The following is a 15,977-nucleotide window of genomic DNA, read 5'->3' on the forward strand; positions in this document are numbered from 1 at the left end:
AATGTTTGTACAATTAAATACATGGGTGTCATTGCTTCAACAAATGGAAGCACAGCACACAAGATATCACAAACAAAATTGGGCAAAGGGTAATTGGCGAAATTAACTGTTGATATGGGGGACAAAATTACGAAGACAACCTAGGTCTTGCTGTACAGCCTAAAAGTAGAAACCATCACCACATACAACACTGAAATATGGGAGATAATGAGAAAAGAGTCAAATAAATTAATGTCTCATGAGACAGATTTTAGCTTTGTGCAAGGTGTTAAAATAAATTATGAATTCAGGGGCTCTCATTAAGAAGACCAGGCAGATGGGAACATATGCCTGTGTCTATATATGTGCGTATGGATGTGTGTGTGTGTGTGTGTGTGTGTGTGTGTGTGTGAGTGCACGAATGGATACCTGTCCTTTTTTCCTTCTTTCCCCCAAAGACAAGCCTTTCCGCTCCCGGGATTGGGATGACTCCTTACCCTCTCCCTTAAAACCCACATCCTTTCGTCTTTCCCTCCTTCCTGATGAAGCAACCTTGGGTTGTGAAAGCTTGAAATTTGTGTGTGTGTTTGTGTGTTCTACCAGCACTTTCTCATTTGGTAAGTCACAGCATCTTTGTTTTTTATATATATTTTTCCCACGTGGAATGTTTCCCTCTATAGAGGGGGAAAAATATATCTAAAAACAAAGATTCTGTAACTTACCAAATGAAAGCGTTGGTACATTGATAGAAACAATAACAAACACACACACACACACACACACACACACACACACAAATTTCAAGCTTTCGCAAACCACGGTTGCTTCATCAGGAAAGAGGGAAGGAGAGGGAAAGACGAAAGGATGTGGGTTTTAATGGAGAGGGTTAGGAGCCATTCCAATCCCGGCAGCGGAAAGACGTACCTTGCGGGGAAATAGCGACAGGTATACACTCGCACACACATACATATCCATCTGCACATAACAGACACAAGCAGACATATGTAAAGGCAAACAGTTTGGGTAGAGATGTCAGTCGAGGCGGAAGTACAGAGGCAAAGATGTTATTGAATGACAGGTGAGGTATGAGTGGCAGCAACTTGAAATTAGTGGAGATTGAGGCCTGGTGGGTAACGGGAAGAGAGGATATATTGAAAGGCAAGTTCCCATCTCCGGAGTTCTGATAGGTTGGTGTCAGTGGGAAGTATTTGGTCGGTGTAACACTGTGCCAAGATGTGCTGGCCGTGCACCAAGGCATGTTTAGCCACAGGGTGCACTCATTACCAACAAACACTGTCTGCCTGTGTCCGTTCATGCGAATGGACAGTTTGTTGCTGGTCATTCCCACATAGAAAGCTTCTCAGTGTAGGCAGGTCAGTTGGTAAATCATGTGGGTGCTGTCACACGTGGCTCAGCCTTTGATCGTGTACACCTTCCGGGTTACAGGACTGGAGTAGGTGGTGGTGGGAGGGTGCATGGGACAGGTTTTACACTAGGGGCGGTTACAAGGGTAGGAGCCAGAGGGTAGGGAAGGTGGTTTGGGGATTTCATAGGGATGAACCAAGAGGTAATGAAGGTTAGGTGGACGGCAGAAAGACACTCTAGGTGGAGTGGGGAGGATTTCGTGAAGGATGGATCTCATTTCAGGGCAGGATTTGAGGAAGTCATATCCCTGCTGGAGAGCCACATTCAGAGTCTGATCCAGTCCCGGAAAGTATCCTGTCACAAGTGGGACACTTTTGGGATTCTTCTGTGGGAGGTTCTGGGTTTGGGGGGGATGAGGAAGTGGCTCTGGTTATTTGCTTCTGTACCATGTCAGGAGGGTAGTTGCGGGACGCAAAAGCTGTTTTCAGGTTGTTGGTGTAATGGTTCAGGGATTCAGGACTGGAGCAGATTTGTTTGCCACGAAGACCTAAGCTGTAGGGAAGGGACCGTTTGATATGGAATGGGTGGCAGCTGTCATAATGGAGGTACTGTTGCATGTTGGTGGGTTTGATGGGTAGGATCCTATTCCCAACATCACCACAGCTGAAGCCCAGGCTATCCGTGATCTGAAGGCTGACCGATCCATCGTCATTCTTCCGGCGGACAAGGTTCCACGACCGTGGTACTTGATCGTTGGGAGTATGTGGCTGAGGGACTGTGTCAGCTTTCAGACAACACTACATACGAAGTTTGCCAAGGTAATCCCATTCCTGATGTCCAAGCAGAGCTTCAAGGAATTCTCAGAATCTTAGGCCCCCTACAAAACCTTTCACCTGACTCCATCAACCTCCTGACCCCACCGACACCCCCCACCCCTAACTTCTACCTACTTCCTAAAATTCAAAAACCCAATCATCCCAGCCGGCCAATTGTAGCTGGTTACCAAGCCCCCACAGAACGTATCTCTGCCTACGTAGATGAACACCTTCAACCCATGACATGCAGTCTCCCATCCTTCGTCAAAGACACCAACCACTTTCTCAAACGCCTGGAATCCTTACCCAATCTGTTGCCCCCGGAAACCATCCTTGTAACAATTGATGCCACTTTCTTATACCCAAATATCCCGCACGTCCAGGGCCTCGCTGCGATGGAGCACTTCCTTTCACGCCGATCACCTGCCACCCTACCTAAAACCTCTTTCCTCATTACCTGAGCAAGCTTCATCCTAACTCACAACTTCTTCACTTTCGAAGGCCAGACATACCAACAATTAAAGGGAACAGCCATGGGTACCAGAATGGCCCCCTCGTACGCCAACCTATTTATGGGTCGCTTAGAGGGAGCCTTCTTGGTTACCCAGGTCTGCCAACCCAAAGTTTGGTACAGATTTATTGTGACATCTTCATGATTTGGACTCACAGTGAAGAAGAACTCCAGAATTTCCTCTCCAACCTCAACTAATTTGGTTCCATCAGATTCACCTGGTCCTACTCCAAATCCCATGCCACTTTCCTCGACGTTGACCTCCATCTGTCCAATGGCCAGCTTCACACATCCATCCACATCAAACCCACCAACAAGCAACAGTACCTCCAATATGACAGCTGCCACCCATTCCATATCAAATGGTCCCTTCCCTACAGCTTAGGTCTTCGTGGAAAACAAATCTGCTCCAGTCCTGAATCCCTGAACCATTACACCAACAATCTGAAAACAGCTTTCGCATCCCGGAACTACCCTCCCGACCTGGTACAGAAGCAAATAACCAGAGCCACTTCCTCATCCCCCCAAACCGAGAACCTCCCACAGAAGAATCCCAAAATGCCCCACTTGTGACAGGATGCTTTCCGGGACTGGATCAGACTCTGAATGTGGCTCTCCAGCAGGGATATGACTTCCTCAAATCCTGCCCTGAAATGAGATCCATCCATCACGAAATCCTCCCCACTCCACCTAGAGTGTCTTTCTGCCGTCCACCTAACCTTCATTACCTCTTGGTTCATCCCTATGAAATCCCCAAACCACCTTCCCTACCCTCTGGCTCCTACCCTTGTAACCGCCCCTGGTGTAAAACCTGTCCCATGCACCCTTCCACCACCACCTACTCCAGTCCTGTAACCCGGAAGGTGTACACGATCAAAGGCTGAGCCACATGTGACAGCACCCACATGATTTACCAACTGACCTGCCTACACTGAGAAGCTTTCTATGTGGGAATGACCAGCAACAAACTGTCCATTCGCATGAACGGACACAGGCAGACAGTGTTTGTTGGTAATGAGTGCACCCTGTGGCTAAACATGCCTTGGTGCACGGCCAGCACATCTTGGCACAGTGTTACACTGTCCAGATACTTCCCATTGACACCAACCTATCAGAACTCTGGAGATGGGAACTTGCCCTTCAATATATCCTCTCTTCCCGTTACCCACCAGGCCTCAATCTCCACTAATTTCAAGTTGCTGCCACTCATACCTCACCTGTCATTCAATAACATCTTTACCTCTGTACTTCCGTCTCGACTGACATCTCTACCCAAACTGTTTGACTTTACATATGTCTGCTCGTGTCTGTTATGTGCAGATGGATATGTATGTGTGTGCGAGTGTATACCTGTCGCTATTTCCCCGCAAGGTACGTCTTTCCGCTCCCGGGATTGGAATGGCTCCTTACCCTCTCCATTAAAACCCACATCCTTTCATCTTTCCCTCTCCTTCCCTCTTTCCTGATGAAGCAACCGTGGTTTGCGAAAGCTTGAAATTTGTGTGTGTGTTTGTGTTTGTTATTGTCTCTATCAACGTACCAACGCTTTCATTTGGTAAGTTACAGAATCTTTGTTTTTATATATATATAGGGAAATATTCCACGTGGGAAAAGTATATCTAAAAACAAAGATTCTGTAACTTACCAAACAAAAGCGTTTGTACGTTGATAAAAACAATAACAAACACAAACACATGCACAAATCTCGAGCTTTCGCAACCCAAGGTCGCTTCATCAGGAAAGAGGGAAGGAGAGGGAAAGACAAAAGGATGTGGGTTTTAAGGGAGAGGGTAACAAGTCATTCCAATCCCAGGAGCGGAAAGACTTACCTTTGGGGAGGGGGGAGGGGGGGGGGGGGGGGGGGGGGAAAGGGATAGGTATACACTTGCACGAACACACATACACACATATCCATTCACACATATCCAGACACAGGCAGACATTCCTAATCCAAATTTTTCTATTTCCTTTGCTGCTTGCTCAATATACAGAATGAATAACATCAGGGATAGGCTACAATCCTGTCTCACTCCCTTCCCAACCACTGCTTCCCTTTCATTCCCCTCAACTCTTATAACTGTCATCTGGTTTCTGTACAAATTGTAAATAGCCTTATGCTCCCTGTATTTTACCCCTGCCACCTTCAGAATTTGAAAGAGAGTGTTCTAGTGAACATTGTTATCCCCAGAATATATTGTCCAAGAGGACACGATCATCATTTAACCATACAGTAAAGCTGCATGGCCTCGGGAAAAATTACGGCTGTAGTTTCCCCTTGGTTTCAGCCATTCGCAGTTCAGCACAGTAATGCCGTTTTAGTTAGTGTTACAAGGCCAGATCAGTCAATCATTCAGACTGTTGCCCCTGCAACTACTGAAAAGGCTGCTGCCCCTCTTCACGAACCATATGTTTGTCTGGCCTCTCAACACATACCCTTCCATTGTGGTTGCACCTACGGTATGGCTATCTGTATCGCTGAGGCACACAAGCCTCCCCACCAAAGGCAAAGTCCATGGATCATGGGGAAAGGGTCAAAGGGTTTATTTAAGTATAAAAAATGCCTGTGGCTCTTTATTTTTTTGTCTTTTGCTTGCAGGGCATTTTCTATAAAATCATATATTGCACTGGTTGTTGATTTACTTTTCCTGAATCCATGCTGAGAATCAGTGAGATTTCTGTTTTTCTTTAAGAATTTCATTAACCTATTATACATTACTGTTTCTATTATTTTACTAAAGCCTGATAATAATGAAACTGGTCAATAGTTTTCTATATTTGTTTATCTCCTTTCTTATGGATAGGGACCACTTTAGCAATTTTTAAACTGTCTGGAAATGTGCCTGACTGAAAAGATGAATTTACTATGTCTGCAAGAGGAAGTGTAATGTTTTTAATACATTGCTTTATTATATAATCAGGAATAACATCAATCCCTGATGACATTTTCCTAAGATCTGACGCAGCACTGATGACTTCATCTGGGGTTGTTCCATCAGTGTAGATTGAAGAGGAACATGAATGCACATTGTTTTTCTGTTTCTTTCTAGTATCTGTTTTGTTACTGACTTTTAAATTATTTGTGATCTCTGCAGATTAACATTTAAAAAGATTTGTGGTATGTTGAGGATTAGCTATACTCTTGTTCTCACGGTTAATAGTGATATTTTCCATTTTATGGGACACTTTATTTGCATCCTTCTTTATTACTTTCAATACTGCTTGGCTTTTAATTGCTGATTCTGTTATGAACTAATCATTGGCCTTTTTTTGCCATATCACTCTTCTGTAGATTTGAATGTATTCCTGTATGTAACTGTTTAGAAGAGGAGGTATGTTATTGTTTTTCCTGTATTTGAGTAATTCTCATTTCCTCACACTTGAAATTTTGATCACTGTTGTTATCCATAGCTTTGCTTTTTAAGTTGTGCTTCTTGTTTCTTGTGTTTTGAGAGGGAATGAAATTTCAAGTAATCAATGAAGATACTAGAGAATTTCTCAAACTTTGTGTTGGTGTCATCTATTTGCAATACTTCTTCGCACCTTTCTCCTGATAACAGGGAGTTGAATGTTTCTATATTGTGTATATTAAACTGTCTTGCTGTTATAGTTGGGTGCCACCTCAAAGTCTCTTTCTGCACTGAGATGTTGAAACTTATTGAAGTATTTATATTTTAACCCGTGCTTGATGAAAATTGTGGTACCTCCATTTTTATAGCTGTTTCTACAGAAATAATTTGCTAGTGTGTATCCTGATATAGAAAAAGAGTCTGTTTGGACATTAGCTAGCCGGTGTTTAGTAATGTACAGAAGTTAAGTTATGTATTTAGTGAGATCTCTACATCTAAAACTTTGTTTGTTATTGACTGAATATTTTCATGGCAAACAGAAAGATGTTTGTTGCTGTAATATATTTCATTACCAATACTGGGATTTACATTAACATTTGAGATTGCGCTATATATATATATAGAAAACTGGGGTCCTTCAGTTATCTTGTAGAGAAGTAATGCTACAGTGGCTTCCTAAAGGTAAAAAAGTGGACATCCATGATTTCCTTGAGAATTTACGAACGCTCTTCTGTTCACGGCATCTTACACTTAAAAACTAGTGCATAAATTTTTTGGTTTAATGACCTATCTTCAACATTTGATATTGATTTTCTTAAATACATACTCACCTGTTTCCTGAAGATCTGTTAATTTTCTCTCTTTGGAGCTTGAACTGTTGTCCTTTGAACAATGTGATGCGTCCTCTTCTATTTGTTTCTCTGCTACCACAGTATTACTAACGCCAGCACCACCAATATCATTTGCAATGCTCTGCTTGACTTCACAGTTATGAACCATTTCATTCACATCTAAAGAGAATCAAAAAGTGCAGCAGTATTAAATTTATTTAATTAAATACAGAATAATAATTCAATGGTTAAATATAAGGAAAGAAAGGAGTCATCAGAAACCAAGATAATGAATTCTGGAGTAGCTGAGAAAAAAATACATCATTATACATAGTGACATGTTCTTTCAAGTGAAAGGTATATGTGCTTGGGTAAAAATTTTTGACTGTGTTACTTTTGTATGCTATGCTTTATTTCTTGATCTAACTGTGCAACGGAATCGTGTCTTCTCTTCATATTCAAAGCGCATCACCTGTGTAACTTCTTCTGTCCTGGAAACTGGGAAATGTTTGCAAATCCAAATTTCTATAAAATGATCAACAAATTTCTGCAGAAGCCCTCTAATATTGATTCTTCATTTACAGTCAGGAAACACTTCATAACAATATATGCTAATATATCACACACTCTGTATGACGTGAATGACAGATCTCTAGTTCCGCTTCCTCTCTTGTTCAACAATATTATGATAATGATACAATTCTACTCATCATATAGAGGAGATGTTTATTTGCAAACAGGCATAATGAAAACACTCCTATATATTTAAGCTGTCAGCTAAAATGCCTTCTTCTGAAACAGAGAACACACACACATTCACACAAACACAACTCACACACAATGGTACTGTCTCTGACTGCTGTGGTCACTTAAATATACAGCAGTCTTTTCGTTGTGCCAGGCTGCAACTCAATGTATCCTCTATATGGTTCTTGGCAATCTATTTTGTTATTTTGTCCTGGACTATCCATTCTTTGATTCCTCTTTTGTTTCTGTGATGCAATACAGATTATCATGGTACTCATTGCTCTATGGCATGCAGTGCACCTCCAAACTGGGATGAGACTGTATGGAATAAACTGCCAAACCAGCAGGTACTACAAAGCATGATGAAGCTTCTTTGATCATCCTGTCATGCAGAAATGCTGTGTTCTTCTGCACCAAATTCCCAAATTGTGTAAAAGTCTAAGCTAACTATCGAACTAAAAAATATTTTAATGGTAGCAACCATAATTTGTCAGTGTTATAGACATTGTGCAACAATTTACCCTGCCAAAGTGATGTGTTACACCACACATCCCTCACCCTAGATAAACAATGTCATAATTATTAAACATAAACAAATTAACCATTTTGCTAGTGCTGAATACTCTTTTGGAACTCTCACCATTTAAAAATTATCAACTTACAATCTAACCATCATTTCAAACTTTGGAAACTGAAACTATTCATGCATTACTTTTGGAGTATCCATTATTCTACATAATTTCATTAGAAGAAAAGTTTTCATCATGTTTCTGACCTTGAATCACTTTATGCAAAGTTTTCTAATCATTTGTACAAAATGATCACATCTTTTAATAAGAACTGAAGTCCAAGAAGTAAGCCATAATTATCAAAGGTTCTGAACATAGATTTTCTTCAGTACTCAATGAACATGGGAGTAACCACCAAGAGAACTGACGATACAGTTACACCTCTATTTTAACTAATGTCTCTTCTGTTACCCCAAATGAATATTCAGCGCTCCAATGTGCCCATTGGACATGCCGTAATTACGAATTTCTGTTACCCATTTGACATAATTTTTACATTGCCAGGAAGTCACTGGTTTGTGGACTACACCTCTGGCAGTCTTGTGAAAGCAGGTTCTAACTCATGGGTAAGAAAAGGCACTCAATGATGGAAACTAGTGACTGTGGAGAGAGGGAAGATAGATGCGTTATTCCTGGTGGAGCAGAAAAAAAGGAAAAGAAATACTAGGAATGTTGGAAAAGAATAAAAAAAATACAGACCCCCCCCCCAGGAGGTACTTCATTCGTGGGTCTGGAGGATGAAGATGTTTACCAATCCTACAGAATGGTCATTACTAGTTTCACTTTCACAGAACCCAAAAACTGCTTCTGACACCAACAGTAGCTTTCATCAGTTAAACAACTGGCTTGTGCGTCATACCTCTTACTTGCATTACATTGCATTCTAGTAAGACAGGTAAGTAAGCAGACTTAATACCCAATCAAAGCTAACCCAACGTTCTCCACAAATTCTGTATTAACTGACAACAAACATTAAAAAATCTTAGAAAGTCCTAGTTTGAATCTCTTAAACAATCAGGTTTCTACTAATCAACAGAAAAGTATACCAAGCTTGGCAGATTTTGTAAACATCAGCAGCATAACAGCAATCTATGTGAAATATTTTTTTTTAAATTAAAACAAGAGGCACCAATGTTAGCACTGAATAGGGGATCATGGAGGAATTTTATAAGGGTGGCTATGCTCCAGACTGAACGCTGAAAGGCATAATCAGTCTTAAATGATGATGATGATGATAAAACAAGTCTTGATAGCATAAAACATTTTTTAAAATGGTGACCATTTTCAGTCTATTTTTAAGATCATATTCGTACTATTCTCCAGTGCTGACAGACAGAGGTGGTGTATGGAGCAGGTACTGTCTGCTGAGGCATGAACATTTTAGCAGTTGACAATCATGCCTCAACAGATGCTACCTATTCCACTCACCATCTCTAACTGCCACCACTGGACAATGGTCCGAGGATGGTCTTTGAAATCAATTAACATGTTAATTAACTTTTTATGTAATCAAGATGTTTTAATTTTTTTTAAATATGCAAATATACTTGCCAACTATTCCTACATTAGGTGTCATGGGAAATGCACTACAGCATATGTAGGTATGTAACATTTTTAACAATATAAATAACAGATAGATTGCTACTTACTGTAAAGATGACACATTAATTTGCAGGGAGTCACAATAAAAAGACACTTACATACTAGATTTTGGCCAAAGCCTTCAGCAGAAAAGAAAGCACACATTCATCCACACAAGCAAGGACACTTCAAGCACACATGACCACTATCTCTGGCAGCTTGGGCCAGAATGCATGTGTGGATGAGCGTGCATGTGTTTCCTTTTCTGATGAAGACTTTGCCTGAAAGCTAATGTGTGTTTTTTTATCATGCCTGTCTGTAACATAACGTGTCATATTTACGGTAAGCAGCAATTATGAGTATTCCAACCTAGAGTTTCCATTATGCAGTTTATTTTTCTTTGTAGCGAAAAAGTGTGAATTTTGCCGTGAAAAAGAAAAAATGTGACAGTTGTAAGGATGAAATTACAAAGCTCAGCGAACGGGTGTGTAGTTTACAATTTATTATCAGTTCCTTGAAGATGGATATCAAGAAACTTAAAGAAGAAAAAAGTGAACGGAACATGAAAAACTCGCGCCATGAAAGTACGAATATGTCGGAGAATTGGACGGAACTGAAGTACAAAAGACGCAAACAGATAATACAAGATACAGAAAACGGTGAAAGAAACATAAATATAGTGAACGAAAATTACTTTCAAGCTCTTTCGACTACGGATTGTGAAAGCGAAGTTAACAGTGCAAGTGTACCATGTGGAAAACCAAACGACTTTGTGAATAAGGTAAAACAGTTAAGTAAAAGATCATATGCGAAAGTGCTCACGAAAAATCTTCCACCGCTAAGCTGCTCTACTGAGACAATATCGACATGTGTTAGCAAAAAAGACACAATAAATAGTGCCAAACAAGACTTCGCTTATCGCAAAGATAGGCAGGAAACAGGCAATCTCGGAACAGCAAGTACCGGTAAAATTGAACTGTATGCCAACAGCCAAGGACGAAATACAGCCGCTGAATTTCGGCGTACAAGTAGTCAGAATTTTAGTTTTAACTGTACAATAAAACCAGGAGCAAAATTCAGTGCTGCTACGTCAATGAGTCAAGAAAAAATTTCCTCATTGAGCAAAAAGGACTTTTCCATCTTCCTGGCGGGATCAAATGATATAGCTAGGAACGAAAAAAACGATCTCTTAATCTCGCTAAAAAGAAAACTGTATGAGCTGAGAGGAACAAATGTTATTGTTTTTTCAGTGCCACACTGTTACGACTTGATAGAATGGTCCTGTGTAAATAAAGAAATTGAAACAGCAAATAAAGAGATGCAAAATATTTGCAAGCGGTTTGAAAATGTAACATTTGTGAACATCAGCAATTTAGGGAAAAGATTTCACACAACACATGGTTCCCATCTAAATGTACTAGGAAAAAACGTAATAGTAACCAAAATTTTAGAACTTGTAAATAAAATCTCAAATGTGCAGTGTGATGATAGAAAAGTCATACCTCTCATGGACAGGAAGTGTGTGTATCCTGTAGAATCCAATGTGAAATCTGCTATCAGTGAAGCTACACCTCTCCAAGACAAACGTGAAATTTTATTAATGCAAGTGAACACTCCAAATGTCAATAATTCACAGAAAGGCATAGCAGTTATGGAACAACAAACACCAGAAATAAGTGAAACAGCAGCAGCACCATCATTATCAGCAGAAGCAGCAGCAGTAACAGAACCAACAACGACTGGAGCAGCAACACAGCAATGCTTAAGGAGGAGCCAAAGGAAAAATACATCTGTGTCATTCAGTGATAATTTTTTATGGTTTCAAGCCAAGAAGAAAATAAAAATGTGAAAAACCAGCCTGCTAACTCACAGATAAGTCACAACAACATCCTATTTTTAAACATTCAGGGTCTTGAAAATAAAGTTGAAATTCTGGATGAGTCATTGCCACAGAATAAGTATTCTTTCTTATGTCTATCAGAACATTGGCTTAAACCAGAACAAATACAATACTATGTACCAGAAGGTTATAAGTATGGAAACAGTTTTTGCAGATCTCAGTACCGTAATGGTGGTACTGTTATCTATGTTTCAAGTGAAATAGAATGTAGAGAACTAGATCTTAGTTGGGCATGTGTAGAGAAACACTTTGAAATTACCGGGATTATATGTGATATAATGAAACTTATCATAGTATGTATCTACCATTCCCCTGACTCAGATGATAAAACTTTTTTAGATAATTTAGACAGTGTACTCTGCTACATAACGAAATGGAAACAGTATGTAACTGTAATTGGGGGAGACTTTAATTCAAGCTTTGATGTAACATGTAACAAACCCAGCGTAAATAAGTTACTGAATATGGTAAGGCAGCACAACTTCCATCATGTAAATTCAGAACCAACAAGACTACAAGTGTGTTTGGATAATGCTTTTGTCAACTGTGCTCGTGATATGTACTCCACCAAGGTAAAGGAGTTTGTTTTCTCAGACCACTCCATGTTAACAGTAAAGTTAAGACATTTTATAAAAGGGGATGAGAGCAAGGCTGGACAAAAGTTAACAAAATCTAATACCTTAATATTAACAAAACACAATCTCGTAAAACTAACACACCAGTTGAGCATAACAAACTGGGACAAATTATTTCAAAACTGTGATTCCAGTGCCCAAACAGTTTATGAAACATTCCACAATTACTTAACAGGTATTTTAAAAGCCCATCTTGTTCAAAAGAAATACCATAAAACAAGAAAAGGTAAATTTTGGTACACCAAAGAACTGGAGAATCTAAAAAATAAGCTACTGCTGTTGAAGCGCCTTGCCAAAGTAAACAATTCTAATGAAATTAAGGATCTCGAAAAAATCACTAAGAAACTGTATAAGAAAGAGTTGCAATTAGCGAAACTAAGATACAACACAAATGTCATAAAAAATAGTAAAAACCAATGCAAAACAGCCTGGTCAGTAATTAATACTGTTAAAGGTGAAGTCAGAAACTTCGACAAGACAGTCCCAATACCAGCAGATACATTCAATAAATATTTTGTAAGCTGTGCTGATGATATCAAAAAGCTGATCAGTAAACCCAATGTAACATGTATAGATTATCTGAAGAGAGCAAACCTAAATCATAATAGGGCCGGATCATCATTGAAACACTTCAAAGAGGTATGCCAACATGAAGTTCTTAAAATAGTCAAAGAAATGAAAAATTCATACAGTACAGATATTTTTAATATGTCAAACAATCTATTGAAAGAAATCATACATTACATTGCAGCACCATTAACATATTCTATAAACCTGTGTCTCACAGAAGGGTTTTTTCCTGATCCTCTCAAACTATCCAAGGTAACTCCAGTCTTTAAGAAGGGTGTCAAATCAGATCCTGCAAACTACAGACCAATTTCACTAATTCCAGTACTAGGAAAAGTCTTTGAAGGCATAATATATAAGCAGATGTATGAGTACCTAGAACTAAATGGTATGTTAAGTGCATCACAGTTTGGTTACAGAAAAGGAAGGTCAGCTATACATGCCATAGAGCTCTTAGTCAGAGACATTCTAGCAGCATTTGAGGACCATGCGCACGCACAGGTAAACTTATGTGATCTGAGCAAAGCTTTTGACTGTGTTGACCACTCACTTCTGCTCTCTAAACTTGAGTACTATGGAATATGTGATAAAAGTTTAAAACTCATCAAATCATACCTCAATAAAAGGAACCAGGTGGTGAGTTCAGGAAGTCATCTGTCAAACATACTCGAGGTTCAACATGGAGTGCCACAGGGATCTAAATTGGGACCACTTCTTTTCCTTGTACACATAAATGACTTACCAGGAATTATAGATGTAAAGACATATATGTATGCTGATGACACAACTTTTCTATCTGTAAACCATGTACTTGATAACCTTGTAAGTGATATGAAATTGGCAAAAGAAAATGCGACATCATGGTTTAATGCCAATGGTCTGCTATTAAATGAGGAAAAGACCCAGAATATGTGGTTCAGTCTATCAAAGACTACAAAAATAGAAAAACAAATGCAAAGTTTTTAGGTATTGTTCTTGACAACAGTCTAACATGGAACTCTCATGTTGATCACATAGTGGTTAGGTTGTCAAGAGTTATATATTTGTTGAAGAGACTGATGTGTTGTGTGACATTTGAGTACGTAATGACAGCGTACTTTGCCTTTTTTCAATCTGTTTTAAGGTATGGGTTAATACTCTGGGGAAACAGCAGAAAAATAAATGAAATTATGGTGATCCAGAAGAAAGCAATCAGAGTAATGGCTAAGGTAGTAATAGAACACATTGTAAACCATTGTTCACTAAATATAGAATTTTAACAGTAATTAATTTATATATTCTTGACAGTGTTAACTACATACTTGCTGAACTACCTAATTTAAGTGTAACAAATGAAAGACATGGCTACTATACAAGAACGTGTACTTCTCTGCTGTTGCCACAAAATAGATTAGCTAAAACTAACAATAGTCATAAGTATATGGCAATTAAAATATATAACAAATTGTCTAAAAATGGGTCAATCAAGCCTGACAAATTATTTAAAGACAATGTTCATAACTTCTTGTTAACTAATCCATTCTATTCATTAGAAGAATTTTTAGAAATGCCCAGTATCAACTTAAATATGTAAAATTTTTTTTTTGTAAAATTAATAGGTTAAGTGAACTGACGAAGTCTATTGCATGTAACAATGCTGAATGACTAATAAAGAATCTGAATCTTTTTTTTTTTTGATGTCTTGCTTACTATAACCCTTAGCTACATTATGAACAGCACACAGCTTAGATACTTGTGTCCTTATCACTCATTGATTGAATCAGTATATGAATTAGACTTCTAAAACTCAGATAGGTTGATTTTCTTGCAACTTTGGAGTAAGGTCTCAAAACAAAGAGTATTCTAACTCTGTAGAAATCAAACACATGAACAAATACAGTTGAAAGTACATGATATTAGAAGCAAAAAAGTTACAGTAAACATTTGCAAAATTATTGCAACTTTTTGGTTCTAGCCACCACTAACTTGATTTTGTGTGAACTTCATTCCACTTAGAAAAAAGTAACAAAACATACAACATTAAGAAAAGTTATTAGAGATACTTTGATAAAAGTGCTGATGTTTTGAATGAATATGACAACAATTAAAGACCGTACTCATAGTTAAAAGAAGTGTTCAAAGTGTCATCCTTGTACCCAAATATAGGCCTGTATCTGTTGCCACAATGAGTTTTGAATACTTTTAAGTACGCCTGGATCATTTTGAAATTCTTGACAAACAAACTAGTCTCTGCTCCTGTTGTTCAACCATGTTAACCAGAGCAGTTTACACTACACCTTCAAATTTGCCCCAAATAAAGAAAACCAAGTTCAGAACAGGTGATCTTGGAGGCCATGGTATAGGGGCTCCTTGCCCAATCCACCTTTGGTCATATTGACATGTTTGATGTAGTCTCACCATAGCAGCAAAATGTGCTGGTGCTCCATCATGCATGTACCACATCCTGTCATTGTTATAAGGGTACATCCTCAAGCAATCCTACAAGATTACGCCACAGAAATTAATGGGGATTGTGTCCATTGAGTTTGTTTGGTAACATGTACAGGCCAATAAGTACCCTTAAACACATATTCAATGAGAAATGTCGCAGGCATAGAGACTCATGCACAGCATGAGGCCTGTAGACTAGATGACTCCAAACATGAGAATTGTGATAATTAAAGACACCACCAAAAGTGAATCCTGCTCCATCTATCAACAAAATGATATTGTCAAATGCACAGTTGCCTACAGCTCGTTGTTGCATCCACTCACACAGAGCATTAGCCTAGGACTAAAGTCCACCTCACTAAGACACTGAACTCACTGGAGGTGGTAAGGGTACATTTCATCGTGATACATTGTTTTCCAAACTCTACTATAACTCATTCCAGGAATTCATGTGCCAAGTCTCTTCGTCAGGAATCCTGGAGAGTATAACTGCATAGGCTTCCTTGGCGAGAGGTAGTCAACATAAAAGTTTTCTGAGTATGGTACTGCATCATACTGTAAAAAACTATGCTGGAGAAACTAACATTTTGGTCACAATTACAGTGGCCTTTTTTTAGTCTACTTGCATATCTTAGCTGTGAGAATCACTTTTATTTTGTTATTACTGCTAACTCAGCATAACATTACATCACAGCTTTACA

At 38.9% G+C, this 15,977-nt stretch overlaps 1 protein-coding gene across 1 annotated transcript in view; it reads right to left on the minus strand.

Moving 5' to 3' along the window:
• LOC124799118 (protein PFC0760c-like) overlaps window positions 1-15,977 on the minus strand; it is a 195,077-nt gene that overhangs the window by 119,444 nt on the left and 59,656 nt on the right. The window contains exon 2 of the mRNA XM_047262656.1: window positions 6,848-7,027. Coding sequence (XP_047118612.1) covers window positions 6,848-7,027 — 180 coding nt within the window. The remainder of the gene's footprint in view (window positions 1-6,847; window positions 7,028-15,977) is intronic.

Source organism: Schistocerca piceifrons, chromosome 5 (genome assembly GCF_021461385.2).
Source record: "Schistocerca piceifrons isolate TAMUIC-IGC-003096 chromosome 5, iqSchPice1.1, whole genome shotgun sequence".
NCBI lineage: Eukaryota > Metazoa > Arthropoda > Insecta > Orthoptera > Acrididae > Schistocerca > Schistocerca piceifrons.